Source organism: Podarcis liolepis, assembly GCF_965112155.1.
Source record: "Podarcis liolepis genome assembly, chromosome: 7".
Taxonomy (NCBI): Eukaryota; Metazoa; Chordata; class Lepidosauria; order Squamata; family Lacertidae; genus Podarcis; species Podarcis liolepis.
The window spans coordinates 66966633-66988531 of NC_139561.1; the positions used below are offsets into that span (position 1 = coordinate 66966633).

The 21899-nt window shown below is 46.0% G+C and overlaps 2 protein-coding genes and 1 long non-coding RNA gene across 9 annotated transcripts in view; 2 read left to right on the plus strand and 1 right to left on the minus strand.

Moving 5' to 3' along the window:
* On the plus strand, positions 1–17655 carry PIGV (phosphatidylinositol glycan anchor biosynthesis class V). 3 transcript variants are annotated; one of them, XM_083511967.1, is made up of 5 exons: positions 1–158; positions 1208–1303; positions 6851–7010; positions 11423–12595; positions 16315–17655. In XM_083511967.1, exons 3-5 carry the CDS (start codon positions 6906–6908, stop codon positions 16615–16617), a joined length of 1581 nt encoding a protein of 526 aa, XP_083368093.1. In that variant the 5' UTR covers positions 1–158; positions 1208–1303; positions 6851–6905; the 3' UTR covers positions 16618–17655. The 3 variants fall into 3 exon arrangements, with proteins under 3 accessions (XP_083368093.1, XP_083368092.1, XP_083368094.1); XM_083511966.1 differs by lacking the exon at positions 1208–1303 and having other exon boundaries at positions 14–158; positions 16315–17653; XM_083511968.1 differs by lacking the exons at positions 1–158; positions 1208–1303 and adding an exon at positions 437–461.
* On the minus strand, positions 110–5596 carry LOC310710861. Its single transcript, XR_014528283.1, has 2 exons — positions 2135–5596; positions 110–2087 (listed from the first exon to the last, which is right to left on the minus strand). It is a non-coding gene; the product is annotated as an uncharacterized lncRNA (long non-coding RNA).
* A 1293-nt stretch (positions 17656–18948) lies between the features above and the next one.
* ZDHHC18 (zDHHC palmitoyltransferase 18) overlaps positions 18949–21899 on the plus strand; it is a 33614-nt gene continuing 30663 nt past the window's right edge. For 3 of the 5 annotated variants that reach the window (XM_083511994.1, XM_083511992.1, XM_083511995.1), the window contains exon 1: positions 18949–21176. In XM_083511994.1, the coding sequence (XP_083368120.1) occupies positions 20911–21176 (266 nt within the window). In that variant the 5' untranslated portion in view covers positions 18949–20910. Of the gene's footprint in view, positions 21185–21899 lie in introns of all 5 variants that reach the window. The other 2 variants (XM_083511993.1, XM_083511996.1) reach the window with 1 other exon arrangement.

Sequence of the window (21899 nt, forward strand, 5' to 3'; positions counted from 1 at the left end):
ACGTTCTGACGCCGGAAGGGCGGCTGCTCTTGGATTACTGCGCAGGCGCCAAGGGCTTCCTTGCCAACGGAAGTGGTTCGCCGCGGGCCGGAAGTGGGAGGAAGAGCGGCTGTGTGTGAGAGAGATGGAGCCGTTGAGTCCCCGCGCTGAGCACTCAGGTTGGGGGGAGAAGGAGGAACAGCGGTTGTCTCCGGGGGCCGCCAGCTGAGGGAAAGAGGGGACTGGCTCCCAGACCCTCCTCTGAGAGGCTCGCCCCACAAGCGCCTCTTTACATGGGCTCATCCCATAGGCTGCCGCTTGCCCTATAAGCTCCCTTCTTCCTGCCGAAGGAGAGATGGGGACACGCCCCCACGCCTGACTCCCCCCTCCCGCCTCTCTTAGCTCTCATCCCCCATGCTGGCCCCCGCCATAGCCGCTGAGTAACCACATCTTGCCCCCTTTTTTGTTGGGCTCCTAAGCAGGTTTCTATGAACATATGAAGCCGCCTTTGAGAGGCAGTGTGGTGTAGTGGTTGGATTATGTTAAACTCTGGAACTCAGTCCCACAGGAGGCAGTGTTGGTTTTAAAAGAGAATTATACAAAGTCAAGCGATCAGTAGCTACTAGCCACAATGGGTATGTTCTGCCCCCGCTCTTAGAGGCAGTATACCTCTGAATATCAGTTGCAGGTGGGGCATGTTGCTGTTGCAGGGTTCCCAGAAGCATCTGATTGCTCACAATGAGAGCAGGATGCTGGACTAGATCTGCTATTGGCTTGATCCAGCAGGGCTTTTCTTGTGTTCTTACTGCTGACCTGGGTTCACAAATGTGTGACTGAATCAGATGTACATGCAAATAAGGCCAAGGGGTTAGTATTTGCTTCCATGCTCCCTCCTCTGTGACCAGTATGGAAATGTAAACTGCTGGCTTTTTACCCGGCTAGGTAAAAAAGAAGAAGCCTTCTATCATAGTGGGCAAGAGATAGAGTGAACTGGCTCACTTCTCAACAGCCTGCTTTGTTTCTGGGCTGACCATGGAGGAAGTGAATTTTCTTCCTCTGTAGCTAGCATAGAAACTTAAGTGGGCTGATGGAGAAGACAGATTGATGTGTCTGTACTCTTCCCAGTTTGCTCATTCATCCTGGAATTCTTGGTTGCCTATGGCTACCAGACAAGTTATTAAATGCAAGGCTTGTGTGAGAGGGGAGGTGCGTTTTTCTTTTTTCACAGTTATGACTTCCAAGGAGCTCAGGGTGACCTTTGTGGGTGGCGCTACCCCTTTTATCCTAACAGCCACACTGTGGAGTAGATTAAGCTGGGAGAAAGGTGAGCTTCAAGGTTCAAACAGGTTCAGATCCCTGCTCAGCTCCAAAGCTATGCCAGTTTACCCTGTCTTAGCCTGGCCTATGTTACATTGCACTCATCTTTCCCTCTCAACAGTCTTGATACTACTTTCAACGTTATGCCAGCCAGACACTATGAAAATGACACTGTCTCTACCTAGGTGTCTTACAGTTTACATTTTGACATAAAATGCAGGGATGGATGATACAAAAATGAGCAAAGGGGAAGCGCCTGAGGAAAATCAGAGCGACAGAGATGTTATATTCTGAGGGAGCTCCTGGTGGTTCATTCCTTTGTTGTTAAACCAAAAGTGGGATAGGACAGAGCTGCTATGCTAGATTCCTGGCAGATGGGTTGCTGTTGTTTTCTGGGAGGAAGAGGGACAAGGTGGCAAGGAGGTGGGTGTGGTTCAAACAGTCCAGCGATCCTGTCAATGTGTTTGCATTATGCCAACCTCCCTGCTTCCTTGCTTACACCCCTCATCTGGTAAGCAACAGTATCCCACTAGCCAAGAAACTAGCCTAGGGGGGTCTTGCCTGTCACCTTCTTTACGCAGCTTTAGGTGTCAGGAAAAAAACATTCCTCTTCTTTGGCTAATTAAACAGTCTATGGCCTTTTAAAACTGGAGGTGGGGGCATTGTTGTTGTTATGCTATGTATTTTTATATTGTAAACCATCCTTTGATCTTTGGATGAAGGGAAGGGTAGTATAGAAATGTAATTATTAATAATAGTGGCTTTGCCTCAGATGGTGAACTGTGTCTACTCTAAACCCAGGATTGCAGCTTTGCCTCAGATGGTGAACTGTGTCTACTCTAAACCCAGGATTGCAGTTTGTGTTAGAGGCAGATGCCTGCAAGTTAAATACAGTGGTACCTCAGCAGCTTCTTTTTTGTCAAGTCTTAAAATCTTAATCTGTCTTTACTCACAGTAGTGGAGGGACAGGTTTAATGAAGCTAGGGTTGTTAGCTAGGCTTTCCTAAAGAACTCTGTTTTCATTAAGAACTTCAGAGCAGGTGAGATTGGGAAGCAACAGCAAATAGAAGCTGACCCAAGCTGAAGAGCAACATGGGAGAAAGCGTGGGAGGCAAGAGAAGATGGTGAGCTTGTGTAGATGTAAGGAGTAAGAGATTTGGAGTAAAGAGAAGATGTATGATCAGAATGGGGGATCGCATTAATAGGGAGGAATAGAAGCCTGATGGTGGTGAAAAGTACAGTAAGAAGCCAGTGAAGCAACTTGATGTGTCTGGGGAGTGGAGAACAATTCTGAATTCTACTCTGTCAACTCCTAGGTATTTCTTCTCTTCTGCTTCCATTTAGTCTTTGAAGACTTGATTGCCCTCATCTTCTGACTTCAGTACATAATGGTCTCCTGTGTTCTCAGGTTTCCATGCATGAGTGAATAAGTCAAAGTTCAGAGGTGGAGTGCAGGTTTTTTATGTATAAGGTGTTAGGTGCCCTGTTAAAAGATCTTGGGCATTACACTTGGGAAGCAATTTTTGCTTGTTAGAGGGTTTCTTGGTATATATGGAAAGTCAGATGGACCACTGTTCTTGTGGTGCTGGGTATCTCCTTGAAAAAATGAACGCTTGAGGAATGTGTGTAAATGATCAAATGAGAAAGCAAGAAGTGATCCTCTGATTGTAGGAGGTAAAGTGATTTGTTTGCATGAATCTGCTTTTTGACCAGCTTTTTAGCCAGTTTGTTTTCACAGCTTTATAATCAATTTGTGTTCAACAGCACATCAAGGTGAGCTCCCTTTGGCAAAGAAGTCATGATGCTGAAATATCTCTTAATTTGTTAGTAGTTCCCCGCTCTCCCTGCTCTGGCTCAGATTTGGCCACCAGCCACCTGAATTATCAGCTTAGTGTGCATTCACATATTAGAACATATTAGAATATAATGAGTCTGGCACTGGAGGTTCACAGGCCATGTTTCAGTCAGTGTAGCAAGCACCAGGAAATGTGAGCAGCTGCCTGGATGAGTGGTAGTCAGGTGGCAGCCTTTTTGCTTCCTGCTGGTTGGGAGCAAGTGTATTCAGATTTAGCTAACCACCAGCACAGATTGTGCTGTTGCTCTGTGTTATAGGTCATAAAATTAGCTCTGGGAGGCCACTGTGTTACTGCTCTTTGGGATCATGGCCACTGTCTGTGCTTTGGGAAAACCACTTTCAGCCTCCGTTTCCCATCTGTAAAACAGGACTAATAGGGTCACCGAGGGTATGAAGCACTTTGTAAATTAAAAATGCAATAGAGATATAAAAGAGCATGGCTTTCAAAGAATGGCTGAGAAGCAGAGTTAAAAAGAAAATATAAAATAAGTGATCAATATTGCATAAGTTGCTTATGGTCAGTCTGAAATGATGTCAGTCAAAGACATGCTTGAAATTATACCCCAAAGGTAAAGCAGCATGGCTGACACAAGTGTGGTGCATCCTTAGTTTAGCAACATTACAAACTCATAAGAACATAAGAACTCTGTTAAATTAGAACCAGTTAATCCAATAACTCTCCCACTCAGGAATTAATGTTTAATTTGGAGCAACAGGACCAGTGGTACTATATATGTGAATGGATGCTGGCTGGGCCCTGACTCTTCGCTTCCAAATGTATTAATATATACTACACCAAGATCTTAACAGCATGTACTGAAACTGAGACAGCTATTTTTCACTAGTTCCAAAATAGGGAGAAACCATTTTTCCGTTTCTAGAGGGATATTTGTTTCAATAAGTGCAATAAAATAAAAATTTGAAAAACAATGCAAGAGAATGGAGATGTCTTCTAAAAGTCAGGTAGTTGTTTATAATTTAAAGTGAGATATAATAAAATAACAATACAATGAAACATAACTAATAGCTATTAAAAGTAGCAATAAAATCAGGAGCATACAATGAGGCCATTAAAACACTGGAAAACAAAGAAGACTTCCCCCTTGGTGCCTTAAAACCATCAGATTTTATGCCAGACAAATGGACAGGGGGAGAGAGTTCCACAGATGATGTGAGCTTACTCTTCCTGGTAGCCATCCCCACCTCCCCTCCAAAGATGGAGGCACCCAGAGCTGGCTCTGTGGTGAAGATGTTCATGATTATGCTTTGCCTTTCTGTGCAGAGCAGTTACAGTGCATGCAACCTCGCTCCACTCCTATGAAACAACATAAACATTTTTTTTAAAAAATCCATACAAAAACCCTGGTCAAAACCAATTGTTATTAAAGCACAGAAGTTTATTCCAGCCCAAGAGCCTTCGAGAAAGGTGCACAATTCACACACAAATCAAATATTTCTGTAGGTTTTTGTGGGGGGTGGGTGGGGAATGTTTTAAAAAACCTTTAATCTCAGACAGCAAGACTCATTTCCATTAAAACAGGTATATGTTGAAATGGAAACTCCTTTTAAAGAAAGAACCTCTGCAGAGACTGGGTCCAAAAAAAGGTGGTGGGTGGGACAGCATTGCAATAAGGAAATTAAAGTGACTCAAAACCAAGGGGAAACAAACTGCATCTTTTCTTTAGTCAAAAGAAATGGGCAGGTGAAGAGAATTATTTAGACTTATTAATAGAAGTATACAGTATTGAGAAATGAATTTTTGAGTTATTTTTAATATCTTAATCTACAGGATAACTGTAAATACATGGAGAGGTGCCTAAATCATTGCTTTATAGAAGAGTTCAATGCGTGCATTGCCATGGATTTTATCAGGGAATCCTGTATTATCACATATCTATAATTTGATTGCCTCAGCAATGCAAGGTGTGGAAAGGTACCAACACAGTGAGTGCCTGGTGCCCTCTGGTGGCAACTAGGCTACAGTGCAGAACTTGAAAACCATTTCATAGTTCCATTTTAAAGGATTTAAAAAAAACAAAACCTGCCGTCTGGCTTTTTAGATTTGCATGCTCTTCTTGACAGGAGGGGATAAAAATGGAGGTAGACTAGACAGGAGTAGTTCGTTATTGAAACCATTGACCTGACTAGAAATAAGAAATGTTGCCAGGCTTAAATTTGCATAAGTTTTTTTATTTAAAAAAGACACGCAAAGATTTTCTCATGTAGTGCTTCAGCCACAGATGACTGCTTGGCTGTACGCTTGGTGGAAAAGCAAGCCTGCTTGATAGTCTTTTGCTGATGTGGTGAGAGGTTTTACTTCCTTTTTCAAGAAGGTGTGTCTTTCTGTCCTTGGGGACAGCTCTAGCTGTTCCATCATGTTGCACAAAGCCTTTCTCTTTCATGCGCAGCAAGTTTCTGCTCTCTTTCCATTATGAGGGATAGGATGGGTATCCCCCACAAGCTCGAGGGATAGCAGGGTGGCGGAGCGCCACCACCCCGTTATTCCCCGACCTGATCTGGAGGCTGCGGGGGGAGAAGCAAGCTTGCTCCTCCCCCCGCCAGCCCCACAAACTCGGGGGACAGCGGGGCAAGCTGTCCCTGAAAGCAGAAGAGGGAGACGGAGCGCTCCGTCTCCCTCTTCTAGCTTGGGGATGGCTGCGCAAACCTGGGGGGTGGAAATAAATTTTTTTCCCTTGATTTCCCCCCCAAAAAACTAGGTGCGTCCTATGGGCTGGTGCGTCCTATAGGGTGAAAAATACGGTATATAAATATAATAAATAATAAATAGTAATAATAATAAAATATATCATTGCCAAACTTGGCACAAGAGTTCCCAAGTTAGGCAACTGTCTTTGTTGGTGTTGGATATTGAGTTCCATTTTGAATCAAATGTAACTTTGGCATGACTTTGTCCAATTTTCAGTGTGACGGGTCCAAACACACAAATTGCTGTATCCATTTAAAAATCATGATTTATTTTTGTTGTTTCGAAGAATTCCCAGGCAGTGCCAGACATTCCCCACAGGTATTTATGTAAAGAGGTTCCTGTTTATGTCTGTCATTATGATGGATAGTGTGTGTGCATGGAGGAAGCGTGCAGTTAAACTATGTCATTCCCTACCACATCACAATGATAACCACCAGGAAAATGGCTAGGTAGTGCGGTCAAGAGTTAGCTTTGTTTCTTTAGCTACAGTTAAAATCCCATCTTTATTCCAAGGAGTTCAAAGCAGCACATGTGGCTCTCCCATTTTATCTGTCTTAACAACCCTATTAGCCTAGAGATGGGGACTGCCCGAAGGTCACCTTGCGTAGTACAGCAAAACCAGAAGAAGGACCTGAGAGCAACAGCAATGCTCCCCACTTGTAACTCCCAGCTACTGATATTCAGACATATGGTGCCTTTGGCAGTGGAGGTAGAACATAGCCACCATGGCTTGTAGCCATTGATAACATTAACCTGCATGAATCTGTATAACCCTGTTTTAAAGCCATCCAAGTTGTTGCCCACCACTACCTCATAGCTGAGTGCAATTTGAACCTGTATCTCCATCACCCAGTGGTTAAAGTCTAGCCACTACATCACACCTGCTCTCTTAGTCCAGAGAATGAGTGTGGAAACCATTATTTGCCTGCTAGTGACCAACATGGTGCAAGTATTATCCTGCGTGATGTTGAATTTATTATTATTGATTTCAGGTTTCAAAATCTCTCTGTGGATTTTCCTGCATGGAAGGGAGTGGTGACCCATTGGATGACCTCCAAGGTCAGAATGCTGCAGAGGAAGGAAGGAGACCCTCATTGCCAAGAGGTGGTTCAGTTTGCAGTGCTTTGCAGAGTGCTCACTCTTTTCCTCCAGGCAAGTCCCCCAACACCAAGCACTGAAATATACAATATCACTGAAATATAACCCGCCTGGCATTCTCAGATCAGGACAGATGACATCAGAAATAAATACTGAGTTCTTTTTCATATGTTTAAAGTTCAAAAGGTAGTATACCTGTTCTAGATAGAGAGGGGTCATACCTAGCTCAGTGTTGGAGCACATGCCTTTCTTCCAGAAATTTGCAGGTTAAAACCCTAAACATTTCCAGTTAGAATGATCAGTGTAGAGAGTTTGGGACAAGTGGGATCCACCAAGGATCTGTATTATGGGGCTGCTGTTTTTTAACTTGCTCATAAATGATACAGGGTTTGGGGTGAGCTGTGTGTTGACCCAAGTATGCCAATGATACTAAAGTATTAAAAAAGGGATTGTGAAAATGATCAAGGAGCTGTAGCAAATCCTATGAAGAGGAAGGATTTCACCATTGGAGCTTTTTAGCTTAGAAAAAGGGTGAATAAGGAGGGGAGAGGACATGATAGAAATGTATAAAAATTATGCATGGCATGGAGAAAATGAACAGAGAGACATTTTTAAAGTACTTTTTCATCAGCACGTAGTTTGTTATTCTAAGGCATTTGCTGCCATGCAATGTAGTGATGGCCACCAACTTAGATGGGTAGTCCAGCTGGTCCGGCAGAGCCCTGGGACCATCTCTAGCCATTGCAGCTGAAGCTTCCTCTGTCTGCTAGCGTCCTTCAATGGTGCAGAAAATATAGTGACTGGGCCCTGTTGCTACAGTTCCCCATCTGAGACAGTTACGTAAATTATTTTAGAACTCCCCCAAAAGGTGTAATTTTTGGAGTGTGTATGAGTACGAATGGCATTCCCTCAGCGAATCCAACAGAAATGCAGCAGGAAGCTTCTTCTGCAGATTAGTTATTTGGATGCACAGAATTCACGTGTTGTGGCATAATAGTGTGCTCTCCATCACGTACTCAATAGTTTGGGAACCAAATGTAAGTCCACAGACATGATGTGGACTACACACTTTAAAAAATGAAAACAAAATATTCTCAATAATCCATATTCTGTTCTGGAGAGCCAATCCTATGCAGAATTTCTGAAGATTAGTAGCTGTGCCTTTGTAATCTCTGAGCAGGCAAGATTCCCCCCCCCCCCCCAGCTATTCTTGTGCTCAGAGGAACATGAAGCCAGCTGCAGGAGCTTTGTCTACATAATAGGTATTTGACATTTAAATTAGGCATATTTTTACTGCAATAGCAAGGGAGGCCCTGAAAAGAGAGCATCCTGTGCATTTTGCCAAAGATACCACTTTTTCTCACAAAATCTCAACCAACTTGTGAACCAGAAGCACTGCTTTCAGGCTGATAGGAATGTTGCTCCCAATTTCTCTGTGGTGATGGCAACCAGAAATTCAGCTAACCTATGTCATTGGCAGTGTAAGATGAGTCTTCACTAGGATTAAGGCATTAGGGTTTTGGGGTGGCTAGAACCAAAATTAAATGCAGCCTGTAGGGTTAAGGCAGCCTTCCCCAACCTGGTGTCCTTCAGATGTTTTGGTTTACAACCCATTATACCTGACCATTGGCTATGCTGGTTGGGGCTGACAGGAGTTGGGAGTCAGCAGCAGCTGAGGGCACCAAGCTTGGGGAAGCCGGCCTGAGTCAAGACTAAAGCAAACAGCACATACAAGTTCTGAGACTTCATACTTGTGTAGGATGAGAAAACCAGGGTAAACTGGAGCCAGAGTAAGCCATTACTAAGAATTCAGTTATGTGAGCGTGAATTGAGGAGAGATGGAAGAGAAACAATGCATTTCTGTGGCAGCCTCCCAACTATGGAATTTCTACCCAAAAGAAGTCAGATTGATACTGTCGCTGGTGGCTTTTGTGCAGGCAGTGAAACACTTCACTTTTTTCCTGGTTCTTAATCATGGCGTTACCGTATTTTTCGCCCCATAGGACGCACCGGCCCATAGGACGCACCTAGTTTTTTGGGGGGGAAATAAAGGAAAAAAATTTTTATTTCCCCCCCAGGTGTGCTGCGCTAATCCCGAAGCTTGGGGCGTGCGGAGCTCAGTGCGCCCCAAGCTTCTGGGTGCCAGCAAGGAGTCCACTAGCCCTGGGAGAGCCACGCGGCTCTCCCAGGGCTAGCGGACCGCTGCGCTAATCCTGAAGCTTGGGGCGTGCGGAGCTCAACGCGCCCCAAGCTTCTGGGTGCTGGCAAGCAGTCCGCTAGCCGTGGGAGAGCCGCGCGGCTCTCCCAGGGCTAGCGGAGCACTGCTCTAACACTGAAGCTTGGGGCGTGCGGAGCTCAGCGCGCCCCAAGCTTCTGGGTGCCAGCAAGGTCTCCGCTAGCCCTGGGAGAGCTGGGTCTCCCACAGCTAGCGGATAGCTTCCTGAAGCCTGGAGACCGAGACGGGTCGGTGCGCACCGACCCCCCTCGCTCTCCAGGCTTCAGCGAAAGCCTGCATTCGCCCCATAGAACGCACACACATTTCCACTTCATTTTTGGAGGGGGAAAAGTGCGTCTTATAGGGCGAAAAATACGGTAACTTCTCTATTCTCTTTGGTTTACAACCTTTGGGTTTAGTTTTGTTTAAAATTAGGTTGCAGGAGGCTAGCTTGGGAGATGGAAATCCATGGCATGTACTCACATGACTCAGAGGCTGAGGAAGTTCCCTGCTGGATCAGAGCAAAGCCCATTAAATCCAGCGTCCTGCTTCACGTAGTGACCAACTAGAAGTTGCTGGAGAGCCACCGCCAGTCAGAGTAGACGGTGCAGCGCTAGATGGACAAATAGGCTAAACTGTTATAAGGCCACCTCCCATGTCCCTGTGTTGTACATGGGGCATATTAACACAGTATGCTGGCCAAAGAGTGTTGCATATTCCAGCCTTAGAAGAACTTGGGGTAGGATGCAGTTTCATCTTGACAGCTACAATGGGATCCTACTAAAGTTCCTTGTAGGGCCATAGGTAAGTTCTGACACTGGGAACTGTGCCAAATACACACACAGTACATGCCAGACAGACTGCTAGCAGGAGAATTCCTTTTTGGTCCCTTATAGCTTGGGCTGGGTATTGTCATCTGGCCAGCCAAACAGCCACAGGGTTGTTGTTTTTTATGGAAAGGCATGACTGCCTTTATTGAGTTTGATTTCATTAGATGTGTGGCTCTCTATGTTCCTTGTGTGCCAACACATAATTGGATTGATTGCACAAAGGAAACCCCTGAGTTTGACATTTCTGTATGCTTCGTCTGGCTCGGCAACTTGGAATGACTTTTCATTTGGCAGATGATCACGGTGCACATTTAGAAATTTGCGGTCTTTGGCATGTTGCTCTTTTCTCCCACAGATTAACAAGAGGTACAAAGCATGCTCACTGATCAGTTGTTTTCCCCCCAGAGCACCTTCATCTTGGCATACAGGACTGCTGGCTTAGCATAGTGGCTAAGTTGCTGGTTCAGATGCCACCTCTGCCATGAACTCATGAAACAGTCGTCGTTTCAGGCCCACGTCTGCAATATGATGATAGTAATACTGGCACCCTTTACTTGGTTGTTGTAAGGATTGCAAGATACCGAGAAGACAGCCTTCTTGGTAGTGGTGCCCTCCCTGCAGAACACCCTCCCTTCAGATGTCAAGGAAATAAACAACTATCTGACTTTTAGAAGACATCTGAAGGCAGCCCTGTTTAGGGAAGTTTTTAAAGGATTGATGTTTTTATTATGTTTTTAGATACATTGTAAGCCACCCAGCGGGAAACCCAGCCAGATGGGTGGGGTATTATTATTATTATTATTATTATTATTATTATTATTATTATTAATTTACTTAACCCACTTCCTTAGTCTTAACAATTATATGCAGTTTGCAGTCTGTTGGAGAAAGTCTAGAAGACATTAAGGGTTGTGTCCAATGCTAGTCCTACTTGAAGTGGGCCCTTTGAGTTTTACTCAGAGTAGATACACTGAAATTAATGATGTGACTAAGTTAATTCCATTAATTTCAGTAGGTCTACTGTTGAGTGAAAAGTGGAAGTTAATGGACATGATTAACTTAGATTCATTAATTTCAGTGGGTCTACTCTGAGTAGCACTTAGTTGGACACTACCCTAAGGAAATAACATTGGTGGCTAAAGAAAAAAGTTCCCCTACTGCTGCATTTGCCCAAGTTGTCCGTTCTCCCATTTCCCCGCTAGAAATGCCTCTAAAACAGCTCATGCATGAGAAATCGCCCCAGACCCAGACGTAATGCCTTCAAGTCCTTGTTTGGGGCAGGGGATGACTTCCTGTGAGGCTTTGAATTCCCTGGTCAGGTTCTGGTCCCAAATTGGAGGGAACATGTTGCTTTGGGGAGGGAGGGGGACAGGACGTTGACTTGGCTGTCATTTCCTATCCTTTCTTCCCATTCTTCCCAGGCCCTTTTCAACCTCCTGATCCCCGACCATGCTGCTGATGCCTTCTCTCCACCCCGTTTGTCTGAGTACGGGTTTTGCGACTGGATCTTGGAATGGCTCCTGGGAGGCCTGTCACGGTGGGATGCGGAGCACTTCTTGTTTATAGCAGAGCACGGCTACGTGTATGAGCACAATTGTGCCTTCTTCCCCTTGTTTCCCTTGAGCCTGCGAGCGGCAGCGGAAACGGTGCTGTGGCCCTTCCAAGGCTTCTTATCTCTCCGCAGCCGCCTGCTCCTTTCTGCAGCTCTGCTCAATGGTCTGTTCTCTGCCTGGGCAGCATGGACTCTGTATAAGCTCAGCTGCGCAGTCCTGCAGTGCCGCAGGAAGGCGTTCCTGTCAGCCATCCTCTTCTGCCTCACCCCTGCAAACGTCTTTATGGCAGCTGCTTATTCAGAAAGCATGTTTGTCCTCCTAGTGTTTGGTGCCATGTGGTGGCTAGAGAAAGGGCAGCATTGGACCAGCAGCCTCCTCTTTTCACTAGCTGCTGGCGTGCGTTCTAACGGACTGATCAATGCTGGGTTCCTCCTCTATTCCCAGACAAAACTCTTTGCCTCCCAGTTGCAGGCGAGGACAGGAACTGGAGTAAAGCCGCCACAGATCTTGGGTCAATTCCTAAACCTGGTAGCTTCCCTGGTGGTGATGTCTGCCTCTGTTTTCCTGCCATTTGCTTTGTTTCAGTTCTGGGCATACCTTCGGTTCTGCAACACCACGTTTAGCCCTGAGTATGCTGTGCCGGACCCACTGTTGCAACTGGCTGCACATAAGGGGTATCGTGTAGCAGCCTCAAATGGTGTGGCACCACCATGGTGCTCCTGGAACTTTCCTGTGCTCTACACTTACATTCAAGATACCTACTGGAATGTCGGCTTCCTCAGGTACTTTGAGCCCAGACAGATCCCCAACTTCCTGCTAGCTGCACCCGCCATTGTGCTGGGCTCCTGGGCAGCCTGGCGGTACATCGCTGCAAACCCCTGGCACTGCCTAACACTTGGCCTGCTGAGAAGAAAGACTAAAGGAATGAATGGAAAGGACTTGAGCAAGCCAGCTACTGGTTTTTACTCTCCTGGTGCATTTGTTTATGTGGTCCACGCAACAGTTCTGTTGGTGTTTGGGACCTTCTGCATGCATGTGCAGGTGAGTTTTGCAGATTCCTGAAGAGCTGTCACATAGTGGGGTGATGGCAACCTGAGCAAAAGCATATCATGGTGTTATCAGTCCAGCCTGGCATAAAACCTTGACCTCTGCTTCGAAGGGATACACACTATGCAGGAGCGAATGCTCAGCAGGAAGTGGCAGCCAATCTCTGACCCAAGACATTCAGACTTGAATTCTTTTAAAGGTGTGCATCTTATTCATTTTGTGTTTATTCTGAAAACTAATCTGCCACATGGCCCCAAGACTTTGGCCTTTCCTAGCTCTGTTAATCTAACATTCCTTAAACTAGAGATGAACCCTAAGTCCCTTTATGTGCTAGGCAAGTATGCTAGTATAGACTTGGCATATATTAGGGTGAGAGACCTTAGGTCATGGTAGAGCATGTCCGCTGCATGGAGGAGGTCCAGGTTTCAGTCCTTGACATATCCAGATTAAAAGAGTGGCAGGTGATGAAAATGACCTGAAACCTTGAAGAGCCACAGCTGCCAGACTACTGGGCTAAATGGATGATAATCTGACCTGATATAAAACAGCTTGCTATGTTCCTGTGCACTTTGCCACTGAGCAGTTAATCTAGCTTTGGGTTAAGTACCAAGCAGAAGTGAAGCAAAGGAACTAGAAGCAGTTAGCTTGGAAAAACAGTGATTCTTAAGTTCGAATATGGGGGGGGGGGAGGGATACTGTGAAATAAGAAAGGTGGTACTCTCCTCCCAGGGAAATCAACAATATTTGAATAGCAGCAGCTGAAATTTGAACTGTGCAGAAGAGAAGACTTCATACTTCTAGGCAGCAGACCTCAGTGATGAACTAGGTTGCCTGAGGAAACAGTGAATTCCCCTGCTTTAAGGGAGCAGCTGGATTATTTAGGCTGTGCAGATGTACGTGGAAAAAGGAGTGGGTATGGACTTTTAGTTAGCTGTTAAAGTTATGAATTGCTTTCCGCAGCAAAAAACTGAGAAGTGATTTACAAAATTGAAATACAAAAGTAAAATGCAGTAATAAACATACATGAACATACTGAAAACACAACCAAAGTATAAACATCCAATCATTGAAACTTTTTAAACACTTAGAATCTGGGGTGAGGGGAAACTGGCCTTGTCCTCGATATTTAGACAGGCCAATAATCACTGATGTGCAAATCTGCCTCTTGGTGGAAGCCAGAAAAATAGGCTATGCTCTCAGAAGGGGCAGAAGGTGGTCTTTGTGTCTAAAAAGGGTGTGGGTACTTCCTCAGTTGACCTCACAGTTGAAATTTATACACCCTTTAAAGATAGGGAACTGCCTCTCATTAGATTTGCAGCCTGATTCTGTCCGTGCTTATTTGGAAGCAAAGCCATAGATTTCAGAAGGGATTACTCCGAGATTAGTGTGCATCTGCAGATTACTGTGTATGGGGCTGGAGCCTTAGGCAGTGGGATTTCTTTCTGACTAAGCATGCATAGGATCTAGTGATATGAGCCCCATCTTATGCTCTGTTGTGGAGCAGCAGCAGAATGAAGTATTGAAGCCTCGACTTCCAGAGGTGATACGTTTCTTCCCTTCTACACCAAAGCAGGCCCTGCTGTTTGCTGTTGGACTACCTTGCCACTAGGTTAAAAAGTCCCTGTGCTGTTCAGCATTGGAACATTGGTCAAGGGGTGCTTTAAGAGTTTGGGATGAATGCTGCGGAGGTGAGGCTACCCTGTTACGATTTTTGGCCCAGAGGCTCCCAAAGTAATGCATGGCATATTGATGTAAAAGAAATGTAATAATATAAAATAGCAGAAACACCAGATACCCACTAATCACACTGGATATCTGTTTGTGAGCTGTATTCATGCTCTTGCAACAGATGCAGCTTCCAGCAATCTATCATTTCCAAGCCATACCAGCTCTCTCTCTCACACACCCAGCCTGTCACCTAGAAACAAGGCAATCTACTACCAATCACCCTTGGGGAGTGCCATCACTCTCAACACATCCCAAAGGAACAACCGAAAGTGGCTGCCCCCATAGGGATGGCTCACTGGCAATGACCAATCACCGACAGAAGTCTCCAAATAAATAGGTTTCTTCCCAGCAAACTAACTACACCTATGGCAAAGTTCTTGCTCTTCCCTAATGGGCTAGCTGGCCAAATATGGCTCCTCTGATAGACTGCTATTCTCAAGGTGCAGCAAAAGTGGCTGGGCAGGCTAAGGTTAGTATTCACCTCCCAAGTGAGAACTAGTGTTCTGTATTGTGTGCCATAATGCTCCTGCTTTAAATTTCAGTCACTGGGTAGTCTTGGGCAAGCTTCTGTTCACTCATCCTTATCTACCGTATTTTTCGCTCTATAACACACACCAGACCATAACATGCACGTAGTTTTTAGAGGATTAAAACAAGAAAAAAATTATTCTAAACAAAATAGTGGGTATGTGATTTTTGTGGTTCATGCTGTGGCCACAGACATGTGATCTGACAGTGAGTTTGGAGTAGCCCAATGCAAAAATCCTGAGGATCCATGTGGATCAATGCTTTGTAACCACGGAGGAGGGAAGGAAGGGGAACCATGGATCCTCTGCTCACGACTGCAGCAGATCTCCCCCCACCCCCCCACCCGCAGGCATTCGCTCCATAACACGCACAGACATTTCCCCTTACTTTCTAGGGGGGGGGGGAGTGAGTGTTATGGTGCAAAAAATACGGTACTTGTCTGCAATATGTGGGTGGTCATATCAGCCTGCCTTACAGGACTTCTTGTAAGGTTTACTAAGATAATGTATGTGGAATGCTTTCGAACGCTCAGGAAAAGCACTATATAAATACTATGCAATTAGTATTATTAATTATTGTAGCATCTTAATAGCTATGGGAGCAGCAGCTCAATGGCTCCTAGCATTAATCCCAGATGATAATTTTTATTGGGATGATGATTTTTAAATTTATATAATGCTCTGTCCTGGTGAGAACTCTGTTCAAAGGGTTGCCATATAGACAGTGGCCATTACCTGTTCCCTGGAAGTGCTTTAAGAGAGAGAAAGTTACAAGAAAGGGGAAGTAGGGAATTCCCCTAGATTCTTGGCAGCAAGAGTTGTCATGTGTTTGCTTAATCACTTCCACTTTTGAGCCTGGTGGTTAGCAGCTTCAGAAGTCAGAGGCATAGTAGAAAAGGCACATGCCAGAACCAAACTTCCAACTGAGTAATAATTTATCTTTCTTCCATAATAAACATCTTTCAAACTGAGCTTTGATCCAGAAACCCATTTTGCAATTGGTTTTCAAAGGGTCTCACTCTCAGCACCCATCAGCGAATCTGCACAGAGAGGAAGCTCCTTTTAAGGTACACTCTCAGCTCTAGTCAGCAGCGCACCTTCAAATGGACTTGCTTTCAGCACCCATCAGTGCTCCTGATCCCAGCCATGTGCCATGCCTGCTAGGGCCCATGAGCCAGAGGTTCCCCAGCGCTGCTGGCTTGATAAACTGATAAACATTCAGAAATTGTAAAGTGGCATGCAGTTACACGTAGAAAGGACAGTATTTAGTTCTTTTCTGGGTAGAACAGAAGATCTTAAATGTTGAGGCTGACCTTGACCTAAACCTGGCAAATTGTTCAGACCACTTCATCTGCATCTTGTGCTTTTTCTTAAAAGGGGATTTATGCTTCTTGGAATTATGTTGAAAGGTCTTGGGCACGTGCACAATGAAATAACTTCTTCAATTTTTTAAAATAGGTCCTTACCAGATTTTTGGGCTCCTCTTCTCCAGTACTTTATTGGTTCTGTGCTCATCTGCTTCATGACTATGAGCCTTTGCTACAAAATGGGAGCCAATCTTCACAGCATGGAACACCCCGCTCAGATAAGCCCTCATTGGCAAACTCTCTTCCTAACTGGAACAGAAATGAAAACCCTGTGCTCACACTTCTGTACAACTGGAGGCAGACTACCACTCTCACTAAGTGCATTCTGGGATATGTACTTTCCTATTGGATGCTGGGGCTGGTCCTTCACTGCAATTTTTTCCCGTGGACATAAGTATGTGGAACTGGGTAAGCTGATTGACTAGAGCAAAAACTGAACATTTTCCACCTTGGTAGTATTGAAGCTAATCAGCATCTACATGAAACTGCTAGGAGAGTTGGAGCTCACCTGTGTGCTGATGACAACAGAATGTGCTAATTCCTTTCTCTTCCAGCCAAGCCAGAGAGAGTATTGAAGTGTTTTGTTTTTTCCTCCCAATAGACACTCAGCATTGTGTAGTTACTGAGCATACTTAGTCCGCAATTGGCTTTTGTCATTCCTCCGCACCTTTAGTGTGTGGAGTTGTCATTCTGTAAACCTTTGGGTTCTTCCACACCTGCTGATATCTCCGTCTTGTGCTTAGGGTAAAGACTAAAGGGGACCCCTGACCATTAGGTCCAGTCGTGACCGACTCTGGGGTTGCGGCGCTCATCTCGCTTTATTGGCCGAGGGAGCCGGCGTACAGCTTCCGGGTCATATGGCCAGCATGACTAAGCCGTTTCTGGCGAACCAGAGCAATGCACGGAAACGCCATTTACCTTCCTGCCGGAGCGGTACCTATTTATCTACTTGCACTGACGTGCTTTCGAACTGCTAGGTTGGCAGGAGCAGGGACCGAGCAACGGGAGCTCACCCCGTCGCGGGGATTTGAACTGCCGACCTTCTGATCGGCAAGTCCTAGGCTCTGTGGTTTAACCCACAGCACCACCCGCGTCACGTCTTGTGCTTACATGGTGCTAAACCACAGAGCCTAGGACTTGCTGATCAGAAGGTCGGCGGTTCGAATCCCCGTGACGGGGTGAGCTCCTGTTGCTCGGTCCCTGCTCCTGCCAACCTAGCAGTTCGAAAGCACATCAAGGTGCAAGTAGATAAATAGGTACTGCTCCGGCAGAAAGGTAAACGGCGTTTCCGTGCACTGCTCTGGTTCGCCAGAAGCAGCTTAGTCATGCTGGCCACATGACCCGGAAGCTGTCTGTGGACAAATGCCGGCTCCCTCGGCCTATAGAGCAAGATGAGCGCCGCAACCCCAGAATCGGTCACGACTGGACCTAATGATCAGGGGTACCTTTACCTTTAAACCTTTGGGTTCTTCCACACCTGCTGATATCTCCGTCTTGTGCTTACATGGTGCTATTTTGGTTATATAAGAAATGACAATCAGGATTAGTTTTCTGTTGGTATATAGGGTGGGGCAAGCAAAGTGATGCTTAATCCAGATAGAGGTGCTCTTGGTTAGAAGAGCTACCACTCTGGGAAAAAGAGTTCAGTCTGTCTTGGAGGGCGGTTCACTTCCCTTAAAAACTCAGGTTCACAGCTTTGGAGTTCTCCTAGATTCATTCTTAGGTTTCCAGGCAGCAGCTGTGGGTAGGACACCTTAGGCTGCTGTGCCTGCGGAGGTTCCTCAAGAGAAGAGATGTAGTCACAGTAGCACATGCCTTAGTTGCATCAAGATTTGGATTACTGCAATATGTTCTACATGGGGCTGCCTTTGAAGTGCTTATAAACTTCAGTCAGTCTGAAACACAATAGTTAAGCCAGTTATTGAGAGCACATTGGTCCCATGTTGCAAGGGTTTCACCAGCTGCTGGTCTGTTTTCTAGGCCCAACTCAAAGTACTGCTCCATTTATGAGTGCTAAGCAGCTTAGGACCAGGGTTTCCAAAGGGCCATCTCTCATTTGAGCTCAACTACTTATTAAGATCAACTGGAGAGATCACCAAGAACTGGAAATCCCTGCCGTTAACCTTTTTTTGTTGGTACCACAAGGTTTGGAATCTGGCACTGATGGAAAAACTAACTCACAGATTAAAGTTGCTACAAAAAGGAACTGAGTTGGACAAATTTCAGGATTTATGGTACATTACACAGACCACCGAGGACAAAAATGTTTGTAAAGCTCCAGCCACACATGGTCAACTACACCTAAGTAATTTGGGCTGACAGATAAAATAGAAACAAAAATCAGCTAATGAATTCTCTATACTACTTTGAACCTGATTATATTATGCAACATTATATGATGAACTGTCTCTTCATTGTTACATATTTTTGCAATTTTATATCAAAATCAATAAAATACTTTTTTAAAAATCTGATGGAGAGTGTCTCCTTTGCATCCTGTCTGTATCTTAGGTGTGTTTGGTGTAGATGCAGAGGAGAGCAGTACCTAGACATTTTGAGGGTGATCTGGCTCACCCCTTGCTGGTTTCCCACCATCTCGTGGAAACTTTTGTTTTCCAGAGAGCACTTGGCCTGCTAAGCTTATAATTGGTTTGTTGACTATCTGAGGAATGATATTTTTAAAGGTTACTTTTTCTGTTGTTTCTTTGACTTTATAAAAAATTATTATTATTATCTTACATTTTAAGTTTTGTAGTAACTTGTAGCAATTATTCCATAGAAATATGAGGTATAAATATTTTAATAAAAAATAATTTCAGTATACATGAAAATGAGCTGCTGTTGGGGATAGATTGGGCACAAGACTGCTATTTATGCATGCACATAACAGCTTTCACGAAACTTTTTTAAAAAAATATGCACTTTGTCTAATGTATATAAAACACTGGATAACAACACTCTGGTGTGACCAAGAAACAGAACCTGAGATGGAGCTAAGACATGCAGATAGGAATATGCTTGATTTTCAAAGGTTTGGATTAGGAGGGACAAGGAGCAGGTTAAGCTCCCCATGGTGCCCTGGAGTGTAATTGCTTTTCACCATCTATGTCAGAGGTAGCAAAGATGTTAGAGTCCTTCCAGCCTAGCCAGCATGGCCAGTGGTTAGGGATGATGGGAGCTGAAGTCCAACATATCTGGAGGACACCATCCTGGCTACACCTGATGTAAGCGAATGGTTGCCATTCATGCCTATGGAAAAAACTTAAGTGGTATACTTTGTGGTAACACTTGTAATGGGTTTGTAAACTGGGGTGGCTGGACTCGACAGGGATCCCATAGTGGTGTTTGCACACACAGCAAACACACTGCAGTCCCTCTCAGACAAGGCTGCATGCAGGGTTCAAACCTGTCCTCTGCTCACCCATCACAATGAAGAGCGTTTTGCCAGGGGAAGCCAGGTATGATTACCATTTGATATTGTAGCCCATTCAGCATGTAAAGTGCAACCTACCAGCTGAATACAACACAGATGCAGATGGTGCGTCACTGCACAGGAGACAAAAACCTTTCCCCCCCCTTTTCCAACCACATATTTGTTTCACTAGTGCAGCAAACCTTATTTGTCTTATATACATTGTGACTTCTGTACAGGATGCAGCATAATTTTCATTCATGGGAACATATTGCTTTGAAGGGATGGTACATAATTCTGTTGACAAACAATACATGTTTACCTAAGTAAATAGGCAAGAAGTTCTGTAAGCTTAAAATGTTTAAAACAGTGCATGATAAACAATAAACCTTTCTGACATACATATATAGCTTCCCTTGTGTGGGAATAAAGGGTAGCATTTAACTAAGTTTTACTCAGAGAAGACCCATTGAAATGGGTCTTTTCTCCATATCTTTAGAAGTAGGGGGAATTATATATGATAGTTAATGGAACCTCCACCTTCAGAGAGTCGAGTACCAGATGCTCTTGGGAACATACAGCGATCAGAGAAAACCGGTTACAGTGCTTTCATGCCCTGCTTGTGAGATGCTCAAAAGGACCTTGATTGTTCCTTGCGGGAAACAGCATTTAAGGGATACTGATGTGTAGTAGCAACAACAACAGACCAGCCTTGTATCTTTACAAAAGGACGCCGCCGGCACTCTGCCCCGCGGTCAGAGTCACTTCCCGCGGAATTCAATTTAAAGAGAGCGGGAAAAGCCTTGAACCCTCGGAAGCCGAAGGCCCGACAGGCCTTTTACTTGCAGACAAAGGAGTTTTCAGTATAGAGCAGCGCGGTGGGTGAGGGGAGGCGAGCGGGGCGGAGTGAAGAAGCGGAGGGAGCTGCCTGCGCGGCGGCGGGCCGTGGCGCGCGCTTCTTTCCCCCCCTCCTGAGGGAAGGCGGCGGGAGCTGCTCAGGCAAGGCCGGCGGCTGCAGCGCGGACTCCAGGCCGGCGAGCTCGAGGGGGGCGCTGCGGTGGGAGGCCTCGGCGGCCAGCGGGGGTGTGCCGGTGCCCGCCCGCCGGCCGGCTCATTCTCCCTCCGCCGCTGCCGCTGAGGGCGGGGCGACGGATCTGCCTAGCGGGTCTCTCCCTGCCTGCCTGCCTGCCGGGCGGTCCTGGCTGTGCCAGAGGCCGCCGCTGCCGCCGCCGCTCGGTGGGGTCTGGACGGGGGAGGCCGGCCGGCGCCATCACCATGAAGGAATGCGAGTACCGGCAGATCCCGCCGGGCACCCCGGCCGCTCCTCCTTCCTCGGAGCCTCCGGCGCCGGCAGCCTCTTCCGTGGCGGCAGCCGCCGCCGCCGCCACCCCGGCGCACGGGCGCCGCCGCAAGTGGGAGGTCTTCCCCGGGCGCAACCGCTTCTACTGCGGAGGCCGCCTCATGCTAGCCCGGCACAGCGGCGTCTTTCTCCTCACGCTCGGCCTCATCGTGGTCACCAGCGGCCTCTTCTTCGCCTTCGAGTGAGTCCGTGAGTGAAGGAGCCCAGGCTGGGGGGGGGGGGGGAACGACACCCAACGCCTCTCCTGCTTTTTGACATTTATTTACTTCCTTGCAAAACCGTGACCTCGCTTTCCAACCCCTTCTCCCAAAGGGGTCGCAGAGTGTTTCCACATAGTCAACCTTTTTCGTTATTGCCGTCGGCAGCAACCGAGCTTAAGGTTAAGCTAATTGCTAGAGGGTGTAACCTGTTTGCGCCTTGTGGCGACTGAAAGGCTGGCCAGGTGCGGCGTGGAATCAAACCTTTTCCTCTAGAAAGTCCCGCTGTGTTCAGTGGGTGTTTCCGCCCACTTTAGGGGTGCATAGGATTGCGGACTAGAGCCCCACTTCGCCAGGCTAGTATCTAGTCCATAGAAGCTTAACATATATAACTGTCTGTGTAGATGTAGGTAAGATTTAGGAGCCACTTTTTGATGGCGTTTTCTGAGCAGTAAACCAGTATGCCCCAGTATATTTGTTAGGTGCTGCAGTACTGTGTTTTGTGTGAAGGCACCGTGCCAAAGCTTTACTTGATAAGACAAGATAATACAGTGGTACCTCGGGTTACATATGCTTCAGGTTACAGACTCTGCTAACCCAGAAATAGTACCTCAGGTTAAGAACTTAGTTTCAGGATGAGAACAGAAATTGTGCTCTAGTGGTGTGGCAGCAGCAGGAGGCCCCATTAGCTAAAGTGGTGCTTCAGG

Bases quoted from the DNA above. Each gene is read 5' to 3' on its own strand.
- PIGV (XM_083511967.1), top strand. From the start codon at position 6,906: ATGACCTCCAAGGTCAGAATGCTGCAGAGGAAGGAAGGAGACCCTCAT. The intron at 7,011-11,422 runs GCAAGTCCCCCA...CATTCTTCCCAG, and splicing joins TGCTCACTCTTTTCCTCCAG to GCCCTTTTCAACCTCCTGAT. The intron at 12,596-16,314 runs GTGAGTTTTGCA...TTTTTAAAATAG, and splicing joins CCTTCTGCATGCATGTGCAG to GTCCTTACCAGATTTTTGGG.